Source organism: Sorex araneus, chromosome 2, assembly GCF_027595985.1.
Source record: "Sorex araneus isolate mSorAra2 chromosome 2, mSorAra2.pri, whole genome shotgun sequence".
Taxonomy (NCBI): Eukaryota; Metazoa; Chordata; class Mammalia; order Eulipotyphla; family Soricidae; genus Sorex; species Sorex araneus.
The window spans coordinates 318,737,182-318,761,241 of NC_073303.1; the positions used below are offsets into that span (position 1 = coordinate 318,737,182).

Consider the following 24,060-nt stretch of genomic DNA (forward strand, 5'->3'; position numbering starts at 1 on the left):
ACACTGTCTGTTTCGCTTTCCTTTCTTCTGTTGTTCCAGAACTGTTTTCTCTTTTTCCCCTCTATTACTCTCCTTGGGAGTCTTCATAGGTCACAGCTTTCCTGTACAACTTACCTATTCTCCTCATGCAACTGCTTAAACAAAACCAAGCTTTCTTCTCCAAGCTATTGCCATCTTTCCTTTCTTATTTGTGGCACAGACAAAATCTGATACTAGGGTCAACATCTCATTATTCCTCCATGTACAATAAAGTTAATAATCTAAAATAGATGATTACTTAGAAAACCGATTTATTATGCTTCCTTTTCAGCAGGTCCGACTTTAGGGGGAGAAACTCCAGACAATAATAGTGAGTTTTGTGTTGAAATATTGAATGTAATCAAAGTAAAGTGAAAGTAAAGTGAAATTTATCAGTTACACAGGCGGGGTGGGGGGCTGGGGATGTGGGGGGAACGGGGTGGAGCTATACTGTGATTCTTGGTGGTGGAATATGTGCACTGGTGAAGGGATGGGTGTTCGAGCATTGTATAACTGAGACTTAAACCTGAAAACTTTGAAAGGGTTTCACTTTCCACATAGTGATTCAACAAAAGAAAAAAAACCGATTTATTGAACATTGTCTTAATTCGTTGGACTGCAGTAGCAAAACATCAGGGAGAGGGAGGCTTACGAACAACAGATACTTGGTTCTCTAGTTATAGGGGCAAGAGTTCTAGAGACTGGACAGTGAGAGCCTGGTTGGGTGAAGACTTTGTTTTTTGTTTTTGAGGCCACACCCATCAGTGTTTAGGGCTTATTCCTGGATCTGTGTTTAGAGCTCACATCTGGCAGGGCTCAGGAAAAATTTTGGGTGTCAGAAATAAAACCCAGGTTATCTATATGCACCCTACCTCCTGTAGTATTGCTCTGGCTTTTTAAGACCTTCTTGGTTGAAGACTTCATTGTGTCCATCACACAGCTCAAATGAAAAGGAGGTCTATTTAGGCATCTACTCTCATTGTGAGTTCTACACTTGTCAACCACTCATCTCTTGCTTCCTAACAACCATCATCCTGGGGGTTAATATGCCCACTTATGAGTTGGACAGTGGAACACAAATATATTCAGATCATAGTAAGCATGACTTATTCTTCTGAAATTTAGGATTGAGTGGCAATTGTAAACCTAAGCTCATGGAGAGTGTATTCTAGTGGATATTCAAATCCTTTTCTCTTGCTTCCCCTTTTGTGACCTTTCACACCTGTGAAAATGTTAAAATGTTAAAAAATAAAAACAATGTAACTGCTAAGTACCTGTATTGCAAACCGAGAGAGAGAGAGAGAGAGAGAGAGAGAGAGAGAGAGAGAGAGAGAGAGAGAGAGAGAGAGAGAAAGTGCCTGCCATAGAGGCAGGCTGGGAGGGTGGTAGTGGCGGGAGGGAAACTGGGGACATTGGTGGTGGGAAACGTACACACTGATGGAGGTAATGGGTGTTGGAACATTGTTTGACTGAAACCCTACCATGTAACAGGCAAAAATACAATTTTTGCAAAAATGGCTTTTTATAATGTATTATTTGTGTTATATTTGTCCTCCCCTTAAGTTATAATGGGCTGGAGCAATAGCACAGCAGGTAGGGCGTTCGCCTTGCACTCGGCCGACCTGGGTTAGATTCATTCGCCCCTCTCAGAGATCCTGGCAAGATACTGAGAGTATCCTACCCGCATGGCAGAGCCTGGCAAGCTACCTGTGGTGTATTTGAATGCCAAAAACAGTAACAATGAGTTTCACAATGGAGACATTACTGGTGCTCACTTGAAAAAATCAATGAGCAAGGGATGACAGTGATACAGTGACTATATATATATATATATATACATACATACATATATATATAATGAGGTGGCATAGTTTAAAAGACAACATGAATATCAATATTATGGAAGTCTTCTGTGATCTTGAGGAGTTTTGCCTCTTTTGAATCAAATGTACTATGGAAACTTTACCCCTCTTATTATTAGATCTAAACCCATAAGATGTCCAGTTACTCTTCCAAAGGCTCAGAGAATTTCCACACAGGGAGTGCATGTGGTTCTGGTCCTTTTTACATGGCCTGATGTGCCACTGTGCAATGTGACCATGTGTCTGGTGGACAGTGAGGTCTACTACTCTCTCTTTATTCTCCAACTAGTTTGCTTCTTGGTTTTATGCATGTATCTGAAAGAATTGGTGAAGTCTTTTTTGGTGGAGGTAAGGAGAGGAGGCTCCCAACAATGAACAGGAGAGCTGGAACCACTCCCAGTGACACTCAGCTCACTTGGCTGCATGACTCAAGACTCAAACCTGGTGATGCCGTACTCCTCAGACTCTGGCGCTCAACACCATCAGGATGACCCCTAGCCATGTTCTGTCTAGAAGCATTTTTGGGGAGCCATGTGGTTCAAGGAATGGAAATCAGGGATTTGCACATATCAGGAAGGTGCTCTAGCCCTTTGTGTGCCCCTTCTGATGCAGGAGCGATTTGTTTTTGCCTACCACCTCCACTGACACTCAGAATCACACCTTGAGATCAAGCACTGAGGCTGAATCCTGTGAGCCCAGCACCACTCTGCCAGGAGGAGGTCAGCGGACTAAACCTCCTGGGTACCCAATATGATAACATATGGGTCTCATTTGTGCTGCTTGTCTCCAGGCTTACCTCTGCTCTTTCTGACTGTGAGGGTTTCAGTGAGTTAGTCCTGAGCATCAGAGTTTCCATCCTCACATTATAGAAGTCCCCAGGAGTATAACTCATTATCATTCCCTTTACATTAAGGTGAGAGGCACCAGATGGTCAGACAGCTTGTTTATTTGTTCTATCACTACAGAAGAAGCATTTCAAAATGAGTACAAAAGGATACTATATTCCTCAAGGGGCATACCCTTGTTCACAGCTAAACAGAAATAATTTAACACCATTATTGACCAGTGTGACGGTACAACTGCATTATTTTTCATTTACAATCCTATCCACGCATCTGCTGAAACTGTAGCTGACAACTTAAAGCTCTGTGGTATACAAACGGATCGAACCCTAAGAATCACTCCACAAGACATTGTAAAAAAGTGGTAGAAAGTATTGGAAACATATTGCATATTAAGATCTGGTAACAAGTGTTCACAGTGCGACCAACGTGCTTATCTTCTTGGTGTCTGTACATTTTAAATAATTCTGATTTTGCTTCATTTAAAGGTAAAAAAGACCCATACACACATTGAACTGAATGTGAGATATAAAGTTGTGTCTTTGTGGTTGCCATAGCTTAGGAACTGAAGAACAGGAAAACATATTTGTTTCATGACTTGTCTAAATAAATCCATTTCATCTTGCTTTCGCTTTGGAAATATAAAAAATATAGAACAAAACAAGATAAATTAAAAAATAAAACAGAAAACCTACCACATCTTCATAATTTGTAGCTCCCTTTTTCAATGTAGATTCTAAGATTTCATCAGGTGATTGCCTCTATTTTGGAGATGAAATATGCTATTATCTGAAGCTACTGATAGTAGGACAACCCTAAGAAATAAAGTAATAGTAACAAAACTCTTTTTAGTAAATCTTCAACTAGGGCAAGCCAAGATCCATGGTACATACACAGAAGGGTCCTGGGTAGGAGGATGTGTCCAGACTTCCTGCATCCAGGGAAGGTGGGTGATGGAGAAATTAGAGAGATGCTAAGGAGAGATTTCTTGTTGTATTCCACAGATAAATCTGCTATTCATAGCACGCAATTCTGTGGCACTTATTTTAAAAACAATAAGGCATGAGACCAAGGCAGACTTCAGTATACAGTAGTTCTCATGACACACACACTGACAGACGAAAGAACAATATGCAGAACAAAAAACAGTGGTGAGATCATGCAAAAATACTTTTACCATCTAGAAGAAAACCATGATTCAGCTGTTGGTACAGGACATGGCCTCAAACATGATTTCACTAATTGTTGCTATATATGAAGCCTTACTTTAAATACAATAGTTTTAAAGAAAAATGGTGTTGTAATATAAAACAACAAAATATGTCTTATAGTTATATTGGCGCCAAAGGGCCGGGAGAGTAAGGGAAAGAATTTTAGAAAAGAATCCCCAAGTCACTATTTATGGTTCTTGTTAAGTTTTATTTGAAGCCACTCAGAAAAATATCTCCTTTCAGCCAATTGACTCTGCAGGATGAAAAGAACAGGGCAGGCAAAAAAAAAAAAGAAAAGCCAGCCCAGTAGCAATCTAAGCAGTTTCTTACTTTGAATATGTTACTGTCTCTGTAACTGCGTATTGAGCTACGTCTGTCAACAGACCCACTCCTCTCTCTGTTCCTTTATTTATCGCATCCATATGCCACTGCTTGAAATGAATGATTTATTTAATTTATTTCTAATTTCAAAATGCCATATCATCTGTATGCACAGAAATCCATGACTCAAGAATATTAAAAAAAACTACATACTTTCAACAAAACCTGAATGTATATGAACAATATGTTTGTGAAGACTGAAGAACAAATTATAGAATTTATAATAACTTCAGTGGAGCACTTATTAGTCTTCTCAGAGAAAACTAATCTTCAGCGGATAAAGACTGCTATCAGGGATGATACTTCTAGTGTGTTTACCTCTGGAAAGCTTCCCCAATCCATTGAGAGCAGGATTTCTCATGTGAGGGTAATTAACCCTCAGGGGATACTTGGAAAATTCTGAAGGTATTTTTGATTACTATTTGAGGATGCTAACTGGCATGTTGGAAGAGTAACCAGGCATGTTGCCAAGTCTTCCACAATGCAACAGAGGGTTCTTACAAGAAAATATCTAAATTATGTACTGTTAGTAGTTCAAAGATGGTACTTATCAGATGGTACTTATGTACAATATTCCCTGTCCATTCATATTCACCTCAGGAAGTTTCAGAAAATACATGTTCTATGATAACTAAAATTGTAAACTATTCCTTGTTTGAGATGATCCTACTTAACATGAAGGGAGATTTTTTCTGGTTGGGATTATAATCCTCAAATGCTATTAGTAAGGCTTTGAGGAGGCTCTGGATGTCCTGGTATCAATGGGGCAGTGCTCTCAACTCTAATTCCACCTGCCTTTTCCTTAACATGCATGGGAGTAAAATGGGATGTATTGGTGAAGCTTCGGTCACATGATTAACCCCAAATCTACAAATCTCCCAGTGACAAAAGGCATGGGGTCAAGACTCCTATTTATTTGCAAACACATGGATGCTACCTTACCCTTACAGTAGAGAGTTTTAATCTCTTTCTTTGAAAGTTGAGTTTAAAACAGGTGTTATGCATTATAATCTGCTGGCCTCTTTAGTTGTATTTTTTTAAATTGGGAAATTAATAATGATCCTGGATGCTTTCATTTTTTGTTGTTAAAACAAGAACAATATACAGTGAAGATAGAGAAAGAAATTTACCTGCAGTAAATTTAATTTACTGCAAATTTACAGGCCTGCAAGCATGTTCTTAGAAAAATAAGGTCTAGGGTTTGCAGGCAACAGGCTTCCTGAGATAGGCAGAAAAGCTCAGAGAAAGAAAAGATAAAAAATATAAATTAAAAAAAGAAATGAATATGGAATTTGGTCTAAACCTTTGGCTTCTAAAATGTTTTACCACTTGAGAAGGAATTAAGGTCCGAATTGCGGAACTTTTGTTGGAAATGTAGTGATAGACTTTTGGGTCATTAAAGAGATGAAGAAGAAGAAATGGAGATGAAGAAGAGAAAATAGTCATCTTTAGATAACCCTTGACGTTTTTCCACCGATAGTGGGTCCTGGAAGCCTTGAAGCCACTTGAGCAATATTCAAGTGGTTTCTAAACTGGGAACAAGTCGTAAAGATTCCCCACCTACTTTATTTAGTGGACCCTATACAGTTTTCTGCCAATAGTCTGTTTCACTATACATAATAGATTAACATGATACATGAAGTCTGGCACGGGCCCTCTGCATAGTGTCCCAGTCTGCTGAGGGGTTCCTCACATCTGCCCACCTGCAGGGCCACCTTGGAGACCATGGCCACTGATGCTGCAGCTTCAGAAATCACACATGGTGTGTGACTTCTATTCTTTCCCAGGATTTGACTTGATTGTAACACTCTCTCATAAGATGATGGGATGCTTGCTTGTTAGGTGAGGGAATTTCAGGTAGCAGTGAATAGAAACATCAAGTGACAACCATTTGAGACGGTTCCAAATATCACTTAGCATCTAATCATAAAAGTCTCCTTGTTTTTTAAAAGAAAATCAAACACCAAACAAATTGAAACGAAACAAAATAAAATAAAAACCACTTAGAAATTAAAGCACAAGGCTCTCATCCAGTGTCCAGTCTCTGCTCAGGCCGATGGTAGGAAGCATCTGTTTGTGCTTTTCTGAGAGGTCTATGAAGTGCAGGGGAGTTTAGCTCATGTGGAAGCGATGCTCCCCTCGGGTAATGTGGGAAGAGAATTCATACCTGTCCTGGCTGTGGTAGCCACACATGTTGCACTCAAAAGGATCTCGGAAACCATGGCAACCCATATGGATGGTGTACATGACGTGGTCCAGGAAAAGCACCCTGCAGTGTTCACATTTGTACACTTTCATCTGCTCCCCACTCATGCCGATCACTCGCAAGGCATCCTGGGAGCTGTCAGAGGCTGCCCGCAGCATCTCGTAGGCCTGGTGCTCCTCCTTGATAGACAGGCCGTTTCGGGAATGAGGGTTGGTCAGGTAGATGAGGCCACTTCGTTGCTCCTCGTTATTACTCTCGGTGTCTGTTGAGTCTTGGCAGCTATTGCTGGGGGACACTTCTCTTTCAGAAGACACTGATTTGGTTTTGGAGAGAAGCAGCAGATTTTCCACAGCGCTGTCCTGGGCTGAGTGGTTGGTACGTGGAGGACCCTCTGTGTGGGACTTGTGGAGTTGATATATTGGACTGATAACCGGGACCACCTCAGAGCTTCCAGGCGGTGTCTGTACCAGTGGACGCAGAGACTCTGCCCCCAGGTAGCTGATGGCATTGTTGATGGCTTGGTCCATCACATGGGTTTGCATGAGCTCATTCTCCTTCTCATAGCTGGCACTGCCATCATAGGGCATGTCTAGGAGGCACTTGTCCCCTGTGAGAAGTAGAAATCAGTGTGACATGATTACCTGTACACATGGGAACAACAGAAGACATGAATACCAAGTGAGGGAGGGCACCTAACCTCAGGGTATTTTATGTTGTAACATTCAGCAGACATGAAACATAAACAGCTCTTAAGTCAGGGAGTCAAAGAATCTATGCCTATGGTGCCTCGCATGGGGATCTTCCCAGGGTGGGCATTTAAAGAAATTTGGTTGCATAAATAAACAGTAGGAAAGATGGAACATGTCAACTTAAATGCATTTACTCAAGTGAACTAACAAAATCACTGCATATTTCAACATTATCACATTTAATTAAAGATTAATGTTAAATTCTGTATTTTTATAAGTAGTTATAATAACTGCTTGATTCATCATATATTTATCATTTATTACATATAATATATTTAAGTTTATATATTATTCACAATATTGTATAGAATTCTTATTTGAGATATGTAACGTTTTAATTTATGACAGTGATACTTTAAAATAAAATAAACATATAAGAATACTATATATAGTAGATTCTTAAACAACATGAGTTTAAAGTTTCAGGGTCCACTTAATTGCAATTTTTTTCTGTCTGCATTCACAGATTTAATGCAGGTGTCTGTTGGTTAGCTTGCTGAATCAGAAGATAAAAGGCTAATGGGTATGGAAGGAATCAACTTTAAACTATACTCTAATTTGCAATTGGGATGGGCGTTATGTGCTCCTAATTCCAAAGTTGTTCAATGGTCAACTGTATTAATTTATAATAAAATAAAAGGACTTCAACTAGCAGTGAGCGTAAAAAGAATGTTTAGACTTAAAAGTCATTCTCTACATCCTTTCTCAAATGGAACTCGCTTTTAATCCTTAGCAGCACAGCACTGTTTGCTATAGAGATAAATGGGGGAGATATGGGAATAAAATAAGGGAACTACATGGGATATAGATATAGATTCAGAAATTTACTGAACATCAATAATCACCAAGCTAGCAAGCTAGCTTTGCCTCAGAGATTCACCAGCTGGTACCTAGTATGTAGGAATAGCAAATTTCTGCCCCAAGAAAGGTAAAATTTGAGAAAGGTTTTGACTTCTCATAAATACCTTTTAAGTAAATATTTTCACAAAGAAATTAAGAAACTTTCCTTGAAGATGCATTTGCTCTATGTTATTTTCAAATTCATGATCTTTGGCTTAAGTAGAAAATTCATGAATCAACAAAGTCACCAGGACTATGAAACTGACTTGCTTTACAAGTACAAATGGGCCGACAGCATAGACTGCAGCCAAAAAGAGAAGACAGACACTAAAGTATGATCACACAAAGAACATATTCTAGCCTGAAAAGTCCCACAAAGATAAAGTTTTATACCAGAGTGTCACAAGACTTCTGACCTACAGAAACACAGTAGGTGAGTAGGATTTTGGGTCCTAACACTAAGAGCAGCAAACAAGCAAACAAAACAAAACTGAACAACCCCAAAAACACCAAGAGGAGAAAGATGAGGGGCGTGGAGGCATGGTGAGAGTTCTGGGTGTGGGCAACATTCTCTCAACAGGCAAGGTTAGAACTAGTGATGCTTTGTTCAAAGGAAAACGTATAGGTGGAAGCTCCCTTCTGATTTGCAGGAAAAGAAATTACTTGTGGCTCTCCCCAGCATCTAGTTAAGGATATGGGTGGTGGCAGTGGAGGACCTCATTTCTCCCACACTGATGTCTGACATCAAGGTCTTCTCTAGTTCTTAGTAAGAATAGGAGAAAAAATTCACAGTTCATAAATTTAATTGCTCTTTCCTTAAAAAATACCAGTGACCATTGATAACCATACTAAAATAAGTAAACCCCATGGTTCTTACACTCTGAATATTGTAGTGGATTGTTATCATATAACAGCCTGACTTCATTCATTTTAATCTCCTTGTATCAGAAATGGCACATGTTTTGATAATTGAACAATGATCCTTAGATTACAGTCACACCCTCCAGATCAACTGCACAGAGAAAAATGTCTTTGCAAACTGAATGGCAGGGGTCAAAAGAGAAGTGGTGTTTCCCTGCGTTAAGTTCTAGAAAGAAGTAACTAGAGAGAACACAGAAACGATGTGCTTTTGTGTTGGAGGGACCAGAGGGATAGTGCAATAGGGAGGGTGCTTATTTTGTGAGTAGCTGGCCTGGGTTTTATTCTTCACACCAATGAGCACCAGCAGGAGTGATCCCTGAGCAAAGAGCCAGAAATAAAAATCAAAAACAAAGAAAATAAAACACATTTTGTTTCATTCACCCTTCAAAAGAATGACTCTGCCCTCACTTGTACCTCAGTATATCCCTCAACCAAATCTGGAAACAGGAAGGGGAATGGTGGCCAATTCTAGTAAATATGAAGCACTTATAGTAACCAAAATGGTACTTTCCCACCTGACCATCCTTTCCCCCCAGTGCCCTGGTTCTGTAATTTTCCAAGCAACTACTGAGAGCTATTGTTTTAAAAAACTTGGAATCATTAACAAATGAATGGAAAAATATATGTAATATATTATATTGTCACATGCTGAAAATGGATACTTTCAGTGAATACAGAATTTGTCTTTCCTTAAACTTCATAAAGTGAGAATAAAAACCTATAAATTTTACCTTGGTGTCAGCAAACAAAAAGGTCACATATTCTAGTGAAATACATATTTAAAAAATCAATAACCCAGAAAAGAAAATTCTGGCATGAGACATAAGGCAAAGCTCAACTATTAATCTCATTTTCAAAGCCTTCGATATGAACCAACAATCCTTTATATCTTCTGTAATCTACTCAATTTTTTTTTTTTGCTTTTTGGGTCATACCTGGCAATGCTCAGGGGTTATTTCTGGCTTTGCACTCAGGAATCACTACTGACAGAGCTCGGAGAACTATGTAAGAAGCTGGGGATCGAACCTGGGTCAGCCGCGTGCAAAGCAAATGGCCTACCCACTATACTATTGCTCTGGCCCCAATTTACTAATTTCTTAGTCAATTCCAATAGGTGTCTTTTTTTCCACTTCTGATTAAAAAGCAACAGAAAGTTCTGCTAAAAAGAACCAAGTAACACTGCTGAAGTGCTTTGTGAAATTGGCTGTCTGGCAGCCAATGTCCTAGATGCTGAGTGCTGCAAGAGGTAGCCTAAAGTTCTAGAGTATTCTTCCAAGGGGTTGGGAAGCAATCTCCAACCAGGCACACTGACTGCTGTTTCTCCCCACCCCCCTTCAAATCCTACAATATGTTAAGAGAGCAAAGAGAAGTCTTTAACAAAGACTACATTTTGCCTTACCTGATTTGCTCCTCCCCCCATCCCCCATCGCCCATCCTTGGCATTCTTTCAGGATTTAGAAAAGTGGAGAGATCTCATAGGAAAAAAAGTCTCAGATACAGTGGGAAGAAAGTTGAAATGTCAATCAAGCTATATCAGCCCAAGGAGAACAAGCAGGATCAAAGAAATGTCATGGTTACTGAGAAAATATTTTCTTGCAAAGCAAGAGAAGAAAGGAAGTAACAGAGACCAATAAGCACATACTAGGAAAAAAGATTAATTCAAGGAAGAGATTAAATATCTTATAATTGCTTTGTGACATGGACTAAAATTATACTAAAAGAAAGCATACTAAAGTTCCAGAATGAGTTGAAAAAGATTTCATGCTCCAGTCAACAAAATAAGGTCTTAATTGATATTACTACAGAATTAACATGTGGAATAAAAGTATCAAGCACTATAAGAAAAACTAGTAAATATGAAATGACATAGAGGAAAAATAAAATAACATCAGTGAGCATATATGAATAAAAAAATAAAGAGATACTAATGGATATAGAAGACAAATTATCCCACATAAGAACAACTCATACCTCTGAGAGTAATATTAATTGATGGGATAAAAGATGTGCTTATAAAAAAAAGAGAGGACTTATAAGAAATGAAGAAAACAAAAGGGAATCTCAAGAATAAGATTCTGCAGAATTTCTATTCAGAATGTATAGTGACACATGCTATTTAACACTTCTAATTTGAGATGTATTCAAAGATATACAAGGCACTGGTTGAACTCTATAGAAAAAAAAATCCAATCCCATAAGAAAATGGGGCAATGAAATGAACAGAAACTTTATCAAAGAAGAAATCTGAATGGCCAAAGGCACATGAAAAATGCTCTTCATCACTAATAATTATGGAGATGCAGATCAAAACAACTATGAGATATGATCTCATACCAGAGACTGGCACACATACAAAAGAACAAAAGCTATCAGTGTTAGCATGGATGTGGGGAGAAGGGACTCTCCTTGATTGTTGGTGGGAATGCAAACTGACCCAGCCTTTTTGGAAAACAATATGGAGTTTCTAAAATAACTAGAAATTGAGCTCGTATTTGACCCAGCAATACCACTTCTGGGAACACACCCTGGGGACCCAAAACCACACAGCAGAAACACCATCTGCACTTCTATGTTCGTTGCATTACTATTCATCATAACCAGAATCTGGAAACAACCTGAATGCCCAAGAACAGATGAATTATAAAGAAGCTATGGCACATCTACACAATGGAATACTATGCAGCTGTTAGGAAAAATGAAGTCATGAAATTTGCCTATAAATTGATGGACATGGAGAGTATCATGCTGAGTAAAATGAGTCTGAAGGAGAAGGATGGACAGATATAGAATAACTGCATTTATTTGTGATATATAAAAATATGTAGTAGAAATCATGGCGATGGAAAATAGGGTTTAGGAGATCTGGTCAATGGTTGGATCTAACCAAGTGTGTGGGGCTGAGGGTAGGTAAGATAGAGAGGAGACTGGCATGAAAATAATAGTGGGCATGATCATGCTGGTCAAAAACTTAGTGTTAAAAGTAGGTAAAGGGATATTCTTGATAACCTTTTCATATCAGGACTGAAAACCACAATGCCCAAAAGGAGAGGGAGAAGGAGAGAGAGAGAGAGAGAGAGAGAGAGAGAGAGAGAGAGAGAGAGAGAGAGAGAGAGAGAGAGAGAGAGAGGGGGAAGGAAAGCATCTGCCATAGAGGCAGGGCAGGGGGTGAGGTTAGGGAGTGATGATGGGAGGAAACCTGGGGACACTGGTACTGGGAAATGTACACAGTGGAGGGATGGGTGTTGGAATGTTGTATGAATAAAATTCAATCATGAACAATTTTGTAGGGGTCTATCTCACAGTGATTCAATAAAAAGTTTTAAAAATAAAAATTTTAATTTTATTATTAAATTTTTTTCTTTAATCTGATTAAAGCACCATGATACATAAAGTGATTCATAGTTGAGTCTTCGACATGCAATGTTCCAACACTGATCCCAGCACCAGTGTAAAAAAGTAAAAGAAAAAACTTTTGAGATTTTTGATGACATAAAGGTGAAGGAGATTGATGGACATTTAAACTCATGACCCCATCAAAAAATGGGGCGAAGAAATGAACAGAAACTTTCTCAAGGAAGAAATACGAATAGCTAAAAGGCACATGAAAAAATGCTCTTCATCACTAATCATCAGGGAGATGCAGATCAAAACAACTATGAGCTATCACCTCACACCACAGAGACTGGCTCACATCCAAAAGAACAAAAACAACTGCTGTTGGCGTGGATGTTGGGAGAAAGGGACCCTTCTACACTGCTGGTGGGAATGTCGACTGGTTCAGCCCTTTTGGAAAACAATATGATCGATTCTCAAAAAGTTAGAAATTGAGCTTCCATTTGACCCAGCAATACCACTTCTGGGAATATACCCCGGAAAAGCAAAAAAGTATAGTCAAAATGACATCTGCACCTGTATGTTTATCGCAGCACAGTTTACAATAGCCAGAATCTGGAAAAATACCGAATGCCCGAGAACAGATGACTGGCTAAAAAAACTTTGGTAGATCTACACAATGGAATACTATGCAGCTGTTAGAAAGCATGAAGTCATGAACTTTGCATATAAGTGGATCAACATGGAAAGTATCATGTTGAGTGAAATGAGTCAGAAAGAAAGAGACAGACACAGAAAGATTGCACTCATATGTGGAATATAAAGTAACAGAGAGGTATGAGCTAGCAATGATGCAACCTCTGGCAGAAAGCCCTCTGGACTTAGTCACTAAAATACTAAAATACAGAAATCTAGAACCTCACGGCCACTACTGTGGCCACAGGACCTCATATCTCCTCATCCTCAGCAATGGAAAACAAATTATCAAATGCTTCCTTTCCAGCAGGTCCGACTCTGGGGGGGAAACTCCAAACAATAATAGTGAGTTTTTTTGTTTGTATGTAATCAAAGTAAAGAGAAAGTAAAGTGAAATATATCAATTACACAGGCGGGGTGGGGGGCTGGGGGGCGGGGGGTGGGGGGGAGGTTTACTGTGGTTCTTGGTGGTGGAATATGTGCATTGGTGAAGGGATGGGTGTTCGAGCATTATGTAACTGAGACTTAAGCCTGAAAGCTTTGTAACTTTCAACATGGTGATTCAATAAAAAAAATAAATTAAAATAAATATAAACCCATGACAAATTTAGTTGAAAAAATTCAATCAGAGATCACCTATAAAATAAAATAAAGCAAAATATTTGCAACTCCACGTAAAATTTAGCATTAAAATAAAACTACCATACATTTAAGGTGCTGTGTTGTGACACTGCCAAACCATCACCTATTATCCTTTGAACAAACCTGGGAAGAAGGCAGTCCAGGAGGTAGTTTACATCTCTTTAATAGATGGGGACTAAGGAATTAATGCTCCAGGTTACCAACGATACCTGATCTAGAGCTTAAACTGAGGTCTCTTGCATGTGAGAGAGCTCTTTCATCCATCAGCATGGATCCATTATGATAATTATATATCATATCAGATCAAGAATGATACTAATATTTTTACACACTTTCTGATTTTATACAAAGTATACACTCAGAATCTAAAGGTTGAGAAACCTTCAGATGCATTTACTGTTTAATTTTAGGGATAGAGAAAGTATGAGAAGATAGTATTGGCTGACTGAGAAAGCTCATCAAATGGAAGTCCCATCAAATGGAAGTGAGGATATAGTGGGTATTTAAGGGCAAGAAGAGATAGTCTTCTATAAATAAAGTGCCAAAAATTTCACAGAAAACACCATCACTTACGTATCACACCTTATGGTCTTTTCTGATTACACTTTTTCTCAAAATTCTGCTACGTGTGTCCAACTCTTTCTATTATACTCTCCCGGTATGTCCTACCTCTCCCCAGTGGATTTCTTGATTCTACTTTGACTTGATCAGATTTATATTTTTACACAGAAGGATCTAAAACTCAAGGCATCACCTAAATTTTGCTTTTACTTGATGTGACTGCCTCATTTGTTCTGATGTTTCCAAAAGCTTGAGCAGGCTGCGCATATTCATTGACCAAAGTAATTAGCATTCTCCAGTTTACTAAATTGAAGGAGGAAATCGCACCTGTCTCGCCTAGACCGATGACTAATAACTAAATTCTTGGATTTACTGGCTGCTCTATCTTCATTTAATCTCTCTTGTCCTACCCAACCAAATGTCTCTACCCCCAGCATCTATTGAGTGAGGAAGCTGGACTGCTTTCCCACCTCGGCATGTGCTACATGAAGTCTGAGCACTGATAGATACTTTCTGACCATGATTGCAGTTCCACCCTGCAGTGGAAATTTAAATTATTCTCCCTTACATAGTTGAAACACTCACGTGTACGTGGGTGACTCCCACACAGTGTTTCCAAACAGTGGTTCTAAAAATTACTTTTATTCTTCCACTATCTCTCAACCCCCAGCCTATGGCAAACATTAATGACACCATGTCAAAATTGAGTATATTTTAAGCTTCAGGAATGGGGCTGGGGTCCACCCAAACTTGGTTTCTCCTTTGTCCTCTCCTCTTCCTGCTATTTTAACCAGAAACCCCACTACAGATCCATCTTTTCTCCCACAAGCATTTTTCAGTTTCCCAAGGACCAGAAGGTCCTTGAAAAATAGCAGATTAATCAAGAAATAGTTTTTTTCCAAAACTTATATGCATATCATATTGTGTTACTCTGCTAGAGTCACCGGAACTAATAACTTCCATCATTGAGGTTCTTGCGCTGATGCTTTACCTCCTTACCTCCTTTACCTTTACTCCTTACCTTCTACTTTTCTCTCTACTTCCCATTCCTTTACCTTTTCCAATCAATTTTTGGCACTTGCTATCTTTCCCACAAGATGTTGCTATGATTAAAATCTGCTTCCCTCATCCACACCAAATTAAGGATACATCTTTCACCTTGGCATGGGAAGGCCATTAACTCCAAGACCAAGCACACTGAGACTATTTTTGCTGCTTCTCTGTGAGCACAAGAGTTAGTTCCAAGCAGACCATTCTTTTTAATCAAATCCTACACATTCTTTTCTAGTATCACAAGTATCACGATTTATGCTCATTTTTATCTGTCTAGAATCCTTTCCTTTCCTCCACCATTCCATTGGTTTAACATTTTATTCCTCCCCTAAGGTCTATCTCAGACAGTCACCTCACCAAGTCCTTGTCCTGGCAGTGACCTCATTATTCTCTTCCTTGGACATTACCCTTTCCCCCTGCTAATAATTGATCTATACAGAAGAGTTTCTAAATGTTTTATAGCCTTAGTATTGGGCTGGAGCGACAGCACAGTGGGTAGGGCATTTGCCTTGCATGCCACCGACTTGGGTTCGATTCCTCCGCCCCTCTCGGAGAGCCTGGCAGCTACTGAGAGTATCTTGCCCACACAGCAGAGCCTGGAAGTTACCTGTGGCATATTTGATATGCAAAAAAACAGTAACAACAAGTCTCACAATGGAGACGTTACTGGTGCCCACTCGAGCAAATTGATAACAGTGACAGTGATCCTTAGTATTAATTTATGTTCACAAACTCCTATATTTTTTATCCCATAAGATAAAAAATGCAAACAAGGCCCAGAGAGGTCAAGTAATTTTATCAAGTTAAAAGTGTTAATGTTACTGATACTTTCAGGTCCCTATACTTAGTCAATTTTCACTTTACACCTGTATAGGTACCCTTCTTCTTGCACTTAACAGCATTTCACTTGTATGATGGTTATTGCTACACTTCTCTATCAACTACCCTTGACACAAGCTCCCAGTAGAAAGTGTCACCTTAATCTTCCTTTTATCCCTGACATACAGGCAATGGTTTAAAGTTCCAATTGTAGCTATGTGCTTAACTATTCAGGCCCCAGGAGCTATTTGTTCTGTAATGTAATCCTGCTCTTCAGGTCTTTAAAGTAACCCACATGAGAGTGTTACAAGCTTCAAATGAAGAACAATAATCTAAATCTTAGATATTGCTCACTACAATGGGGGCTTTTTACTGGGTCGGGTCCCACTCATCACTCTGCATCCACTGACACAGCTTTCTGCAGAAAGTCAGGGATGCCCCACAGCAGATGCTACTGAATGCCCAGAACAGCAGAATGATGTCTAATAAATATGGCTGGGGAGGATTTTTTTTCATTTGTAATTTTTTGGCCTCTGTGCTCAGGAGATTCAGGAGCCCTTCCCAGTGACTTTCAGCCAACCCAGATTGACAATTCAATGCAAGGTCCCAAAGCTGTGGTGCTGCTCATATGTCCTGTGGTGCTGGTTATTACTTGGGTGGCCCTGGAAGAACTCGGGGGCTTCTCAGACTGAACCCATTGATGCTTGGGGGACCACGTGGTTCTGGGTACTGAACTGGGATTGGCCACATAAAAGACATGTGTTTTAATTTCTGTATTGCCCCTCTGTTTTTCGGATTTAATACTTTAAATAAACCTACTGGGAAAATACCAATTTATTTAGGAAATGTTAAACTAACCAATTTTTGCTTCCTAAAATTTAATATATTTTCTTCCTTGTATCCTTAACAAATTACCACCTGATTCTAAAACCCCACAGAGTTGATTTTTAATAGACAGCAAACATTTAACTCTTACCAACAAATTTCTGAGGCATAGAGCTCTTACGTTTGGCGACGTTACTTGCTAGTCTGTCCAGCACAAGGGATCTCTCTGACCCCATCTTGCACAAGTCTTCTGCCATTTCACTGTGATTAGTTTCTTCTTTAGTGACTAAAGTCAAAGACAATCAGAGAGGAGAGTTTAGAAATGCTTATGGTAAAAAGATTCAATCCCATCCATCATTTTAGTGCTAAATCTGACACTTGTTAAGCACCTACAAGAACCAGGCCCGTTGTAGAGATTATTTCTAATCTTCCCAGAAATGCTGTCAGAGGCTGAACACAACAAGCTAAAGATGGATCATCTGTTAGTGATAACTGCTCTCCCCCTAGCTGCAGAGTCCAAAGAAACAAGCATACCACTCTCACTGGAAAATGCACTGGGATTAAATAATTGTGTTGCTTTGACAAGTCCTCCTCACTTTTCAAGGTACTCCCAAGTCCACTAACTCAGTCAATCCTAACAACCGGTCTCTGAGAATCAAAGATCTTTGAGTGTTAGAAGTGATCTGAGAGACAATTCCATTTGTTGCAGGGCAAATGGGAAAGCAGAAAAAAATATGGCTGCTAAAATGCTACAGCAAATCCTGAGAAGGTTGAGGTGGGTGGAAACCCAGACTTTCTCATCCTCAAACACATGGAAAATTCTGAAAACTGAATAGCACCTGCAGCAGAATGTTTGTGAATATGGAGGTAAAGCCTGATATAGGAGGTATTTTCTGCTGAATTTCAATTTTTTGATATTATATTTTTCTATAACCTACAATTCACCCCTGTATCCTGAATAGTTTTATCTACAGTGTAGATCTTATGGTTGGTTCTCAGAAATTATATTGCATAAAGATCCTCCAAATTTATCTAATATGTAAGGAACTAAAAAATGTAAATTGATTATATTCCAATTAGCTAATCAATTCTTGCAACACAAGTTATGAAGTAATTTTAAAGCCTACTACAATAGGCTTCCTACATGACATACTGCTTTATGTAGGTCTCAGGGAGGTATTCTTCCATTTTGTTTTGTTTTTGTTTTGGGGCCACGCCTGGCCATACTCAGGGTTCTCTCCTGGCTCTGGCTTGGAGAACCTCCTGGTGGTGCTTGGAAGACTATATTTGGTGCAAGGGATTGAATCTAAGTCAGTTGCATCCAAGCAAGTGCCTTATCCCCTGTACTATCTCTCCATCCCCCATTCTTCCATTTTGATTACTTGTTATTTGTTCTTCAGAATTCCTTGCTATTTATATTTTAATATAGCAATAGTTATCTCTACTTTTAAAAACATCACTTCTGTAATCTATTTTTCCATATATTTTATAATGTATTCCAAATACCAATAGCTTTTGCAAACCAATATTATGTTAAAATCATGCCTTTATTTAGAAGGACATTCAATTGTCTAGATTCTCTCCCTCTTCAATCTTCCTTGAACACTGAAGTTTTCTTTCTTGTCTCAGAATGGTTTGGTAGCTTTCTTTATTATTTCTGGAATATCACCTGTTATGCTTATTTCTAAGTATTTTATATTTCAAAGTACTATTATTAAAGTCACTTTGAAAATGTATACTACAAATCTGTTCCACTGGTATAAGTAGATTTTAACATTGCATATCTGGGCTTTTTATTAAATGGACAAAAGTAGATATTCATTCACTATTTTGTATGAAGAATATAAACACAAAATTCATAAATATAATTATACTGATTGTACTTTTGACATACAAGGTTACTCAGTTCCCAATCTATCTTCTTCTCTGGAAAGAGGATGCTATGTCTAGTTCTCGTTTCTTATGCACAGTCAGGAAGGTTTCTTTTCCATCAGATCACCAGGCATACTGAGAAAGGACACTCAAGCGAAAGAGATGCAAACATGCTCCTTCTCCCAGATCCTGGAGATCTGCCCTTTGACATGTTTCTCTTCATATAAGCTGGTAACAAAAGTTTTCTAAATAATGCTCAAGGGAAACTTACTCTTCCCATAGGAAGTTATAAAAGATGACCAAAAAAGCCTTTGACTCAGATAAATAATATTAAAATATATCTATTTTTACATAATCTTAAATGATGGACTCAATTTAAAGAAAGCAAAGAGATCTTATGAATGCCTAGACAGTGATGGGGACTAGTCTGAAGGAAGGACAGAAGTGAGAGCCTTGCAGAAAGCACAGCCTTGACCCATCCTGATAGAGCAAAGACCCATCCTGATAAGCGATTAATAATCTCCAACTAGAAATACTGGCTGCTCTCTGAATTCCAGATATATTCTTATAAAACTTTCCATTAACTCTTTACCATTTCTTTGGTAGTCCAAATCCCTCCAATTTACTGCAGAAGAATGACAGCCATCATTTTGTATTCCTAATTATTAATCACAGAGGGAAATAAGCTAATATTTTACTTAAATGGATTTGGACCACAGACAATAGTTAATATATGTATTATGATATATGTAATGATATAGGCATTGTTATATAAATAGCCAATTACAGAGTGGGACCAGAAAAATTCTCCACTATTTATTTAACTTTGCTCTATTTCTTAGCCCTGTGATGACTTTCTGTTCATGTACCACATAAAAAGATTAGTTTCAGTTGACCTATTAGTAAATTTCTTATGTCCTCTAACGTTGTAAAGATACATTTTGTAATTTTACCATTCCTGTGAGTAAATGAAGCTTCCTCTGGCATTCTCTCCACATTTTTCACTTTATATTATCTGAGATTAGAGTCAAGTCCTGTCTTGAGATGCAATAAGGAACAAAGCACCAAAGCACATGAGAAGAGTGTCCTTCCCTCAAACTTGGGACAGCCTCACTGCTATTACTTGCCAGTCTTCCAACAAGTCCCTCTCCCATGTTCCAGTACCAAAACTGATGACAGTAAACAGTCAAGCCTATACCTGATCAACTTCATAAGAAAAAGTCTTTAAAACAACATTTCATATCTGATTCTGACTACTAAGCACATACACACAAAAGCAATCAATGATTTTTGTTAAGGGAAAAAACCTCCAAAGGCCTCTGAACTTTCAAGGGCCACTCTTATTTTGGAAGATTCCCCAGATTTCAAGAGAGGAATTTTTAAAGTAAAGTTTTCTCTGGCAGACTAGCTATGACTCTAAGAGTTGGGAATAACATGTGTCTCTGCTAAAATATAGAGATTTTTTTTGTAGTCACAGCTCCCTGCCATCCCCAACATCCCCCTCACAGCACTGTCACAGGGGCCCTTCATACATTCGGGGAGGCACAGCCGGACCAGGTGTGTTTCCTGCAACCAGGACTTACCTTGGTACAGCGTGCCTGGGAGGCCCATGCTTTGCAAGTAGTTGTGGCAACGCTCTTTATGTTCCTCTAAAGAGCTTCGCTGCTTATAGCTTCGGCCACAATATCCACATTTGTGAGGTTTACCAACTGCAGAAAACACAATTGAGTTCAAGACCCCAATTAAATGTTGACCTTATGTGTAATGGGAAGTCATGCAATACAACTATTACACAACGTAAAAAAACAAACCAAAAAATATGGGTCTACTCGAGAGCTTGAAGTTTATGGATTTAGATAAAATGACTGAATTTGAAAATGTTAATGTCCAGTATTTGTTTTTCCTTGATTGTACAAGGAACTCCTGTGATTCTTATTTCATCTTAATTTCCTACCATACTGTGTGCCACCTTTTCCCTTCTAAAGTCTCTGATTTTGGTTCTCTAACTACAGGGAATGAACCGCTGCACTGCTCTAATGTATTCTAATGAGAATGGTGAAAAAATTGAGAGCTTTACAAAGTGTTATAATATGGATGGTGAACAAATCTGAGATATAAGTCAGGCTTGTGCTGGCTGAAATTATAGAGATTAACTGAATTCCTGGAACTGGCATTATATTTAAGGCAACCGGTGTGAATTCAGTTCCAGGGGCTAAGGTGGATGATGTGAGAGCTCTAAGAATCCATGGTGGGTACATATACTTAAGCGAAATGAGAATTTAATTACAAAATATATTTTATTATTCTGACTTGGATAAACCCTCTTTTCTCTCCTAGGAACTTTAAGATAGATGGCTTCTAGCACTATCTGATAGAACTTACTCCTATGACTGAAGTGTTTATTTTCTGTACTGTTCAAGCTAGTGTACAGAGCATAAAAAGTATGACAAGTGTCACTGAGGATGTTAATTTAAAAGGTTGATTTTAATTCTAATTGATTAAAATTTTAATACTTCATATAGTTAATGAATGCGCTGTTGGACAGTGCAATCCTACAAAAGGTATTTAGCTTTTCCCTAATTTCACTGAGTAGTATTTTCAAAAAAGAGGAGTAAGACAATTAATAGCATGCTTAATTTTAAAGTCTTCAGTAGACAGCATTTTACTAGATGAAGAAGAAAAAGCATCTTCAGTCACTAAGGTCACTGTCACTGTCATCTCATTGCTCATCGATTTGCTCGAGCAGGCACCAGTAACGTCTCCATTGTGAGTCTTGTTATTGTTTTTGGCATATCGAATACGCCACGGGTAGCTTGCCAGGCTCTGCCGTGCAGGCGGGATACTCTTGGTAGCTTGCCAGGCTCTCCGAGAGGGATGAAGGAATTGGGCCCAGGTCGGCTGCATGCAAGGCAAATGCCCTACCTGCTGTGCTATCGCTCCAGTCCAAAAAATCAATATTATAACTAAAAATTTTACTTCTGGAATGTTTAATAGAGGCAAAAAGGGATTTTACCTCATCTATAAAATATTGTATCCTTAATACTAGTGAGTAATGTTGGAGATATACAGCCTAAAATCAAACATTTTAGTAAGTACGGCTTTTCTGAAAGCAATGCAGTATAGATAACCACTCAATGTCCAGTCTCAGAAAAGCTTTAATGTTAACAAATTCTGGCACATATAACATGTCTTATTATGAGTATATGATTTTAACTCTCTGGATCTAAGAAAAATATTTACTGCAAGAACGGAAGCAAAGCATAATGTGAAGAAAGTCTAATATTCGCCAGGAAAGAAAGTTTCTAGTTAATCTTGCAATTTACAAAGAAAGCAACAAAGAGAAGAGGAGCTGCTTCTCCACCTATCAGATCACCCAGGGACCCCTATTTATTACTATGTGACAAATTACAGAGCTGCAGAACCAGAACATATTGATACTTGGAACCTCAGGCCACCCACCACTGGCTTCTAGAGGAGCTGAGAGGTTTCTAGTTATGTTTTCAGGAAAATGAGGAGGGGGACACCCAGCCCATAGTGGAAAAGAATGTGGGTCCACATGTACTTTTAGACAAAGGATGAGGTCTGTCTTCATTTAATTATGATAAGATCACCTTGCAGAACCTAGATAATTGATTTTTTTAAGAGCCACGTGGCACTTTAAGATAGGGAATTCCCAGTAAAATGACCAATCATCTGTGGATCACATACAGTTTTCTTCATTATAGTATTATCCACTTACCGGTTTGTGGATCTATAGTAGAAAAAATATCCAAAGTCTACCACCTGATATATATAAGTGCTAAAGTTATTAACTAGCATATAGAGGAAGACACCCTCATGCTGAGTGAGATCATCATTCACCGTCAGAAAAACAACACTGAAAACATGAGATTTGAGCTGCAACCACTGGACTTTGTAATATGCCTATCAATGTGGTAGGTGGGACTGGGAGTGGAATGGTGTGTGTGTGTGTGTGTGTGTGTGTGTGTGTGTGTGTGTGTGTGTGTAGGAGGTGGAGTATAGGAAGATGGGTGGAAGAAAGTTGATGCTGGTGGTAGGATTGGCATTGGAATATTATATGCCTAAAATGCAACTATCAATAATGTATTAAATCACGGTTATTTAAATAAAAAATGTAAAACAGTACTGAGTACTGTCCTACATCCAGAAAGGAAAGAAATGTGTACTGCATTGCTTTATGTTTTAAGAACTAGTAAGCCTGTTGCCAGCCCAAGGGATCCAGGAATGACAATGACATGGTTATTATCAAACTAAAGCTAAGTCATTGTGTTTTCTGCCTGCCTGTGAGGATGTGCTTCCTCCCAACCTCAGTTAAGTGCCAGTGCCATTTCAATGTTTACTTGTCTCTGTAGATAAATACAGGCAGGGCTTCTTTTCCTAGATAGCCTGTTAGACACTGTACTCAGATCACTTGGGGCACAGCTGGTATCTAGATGTATCTAGTTTGTCACTTAACCTCTAGGGTGACAAGACATGACCCTTATTACTGACACATGTTTGCATTAAAAAATGCTCATAGTCATGTCGTCACCATACAACTTTCGGGAAAACTCCTTCTCTCTCCATCCCCTGCAGCAAAGCTCTTCCAGCCTGGGCATGTGTCGGGGCCCTGGTTGAGAGATCCTGGCACAGGCACCATTGTCACCTTACCTTCTACCCACTCTATGAGTAGAGTAACTCCTCAACTTTTCATCATTTCTTGGAAGATTTCAAGAATTCCATTCAAATCACGTAGCCTCCTGACTTCTAGTCCAAGTGCAGTTACACCAGCTTACAGGCAGGCATTTCACCAAGCCTCCTTTAACAAGCATCTCCCCACTTTCTAGGAGAGTTTACTGAACCACATGTCACTCGGGACTCCTCAGAAGGCAAACTAGAGAAACTCACCATTTGGCCTGACTCAAACCTCTCCTTATGCCTGTCAGAGTGTTACCTCACTGTGCATCCTCTCAGACACTTGTGCTACACTTGTGACAAGGTCATTGCTACTTTGCACTTATTCCTTTGATGGGACAGGGGGTCCTTGGTGTTCTCAGAAAACAGAGACATGAACAGAAGGAAAAGGTTTATGATAGCTGGGAGAGATTCTGAGCTCAAGGAAATCTTTCTCCAAACAATCGATGTCCCTTCTCTTGTGGAGATTCCTCTTCATTTGTTGCTGGAGGGAAGTGAGAAGAACGATACTTGGAATTCTGGAGAATCCTACTT

The 24,060-nt window shown here is 38.9% G+C and overlaps 1 protein-coding gene across 1 annotated transcript in view; it reads right to left on the reverse strand.

The window, feature by feature from the left end:
• Positions 1–6,136: 6,136 nt before the first annotated feature.
• IKZF1 (IKAROS family zinc finger 1) overlaps positions 6,137–24,060 on the reverse strand; it is a 94,377-nt gene continuing 76,453 nt past the window's right edge. The window contains exons 7-9 of the mRNA XM_055127590.1: positions 20,415–20,540; positions 17,111–17,245; positions 6,137–7,127 (exon numbers count right to left, since the gene is read on the reverse strand). Of these exons, the coding sequence (XP_054983565.1) occupies positions 6,427–7,127; positions 17,111–17,245; positions 20,415–20,540 (962 nt within the window). The 3' untranslated portion in view covers positions 6,137–6,426. The remainder of the gene's footprint in view (positions 7,128–17,110; positions 17,246–20,414; positions 20,541–24,060) is intronic.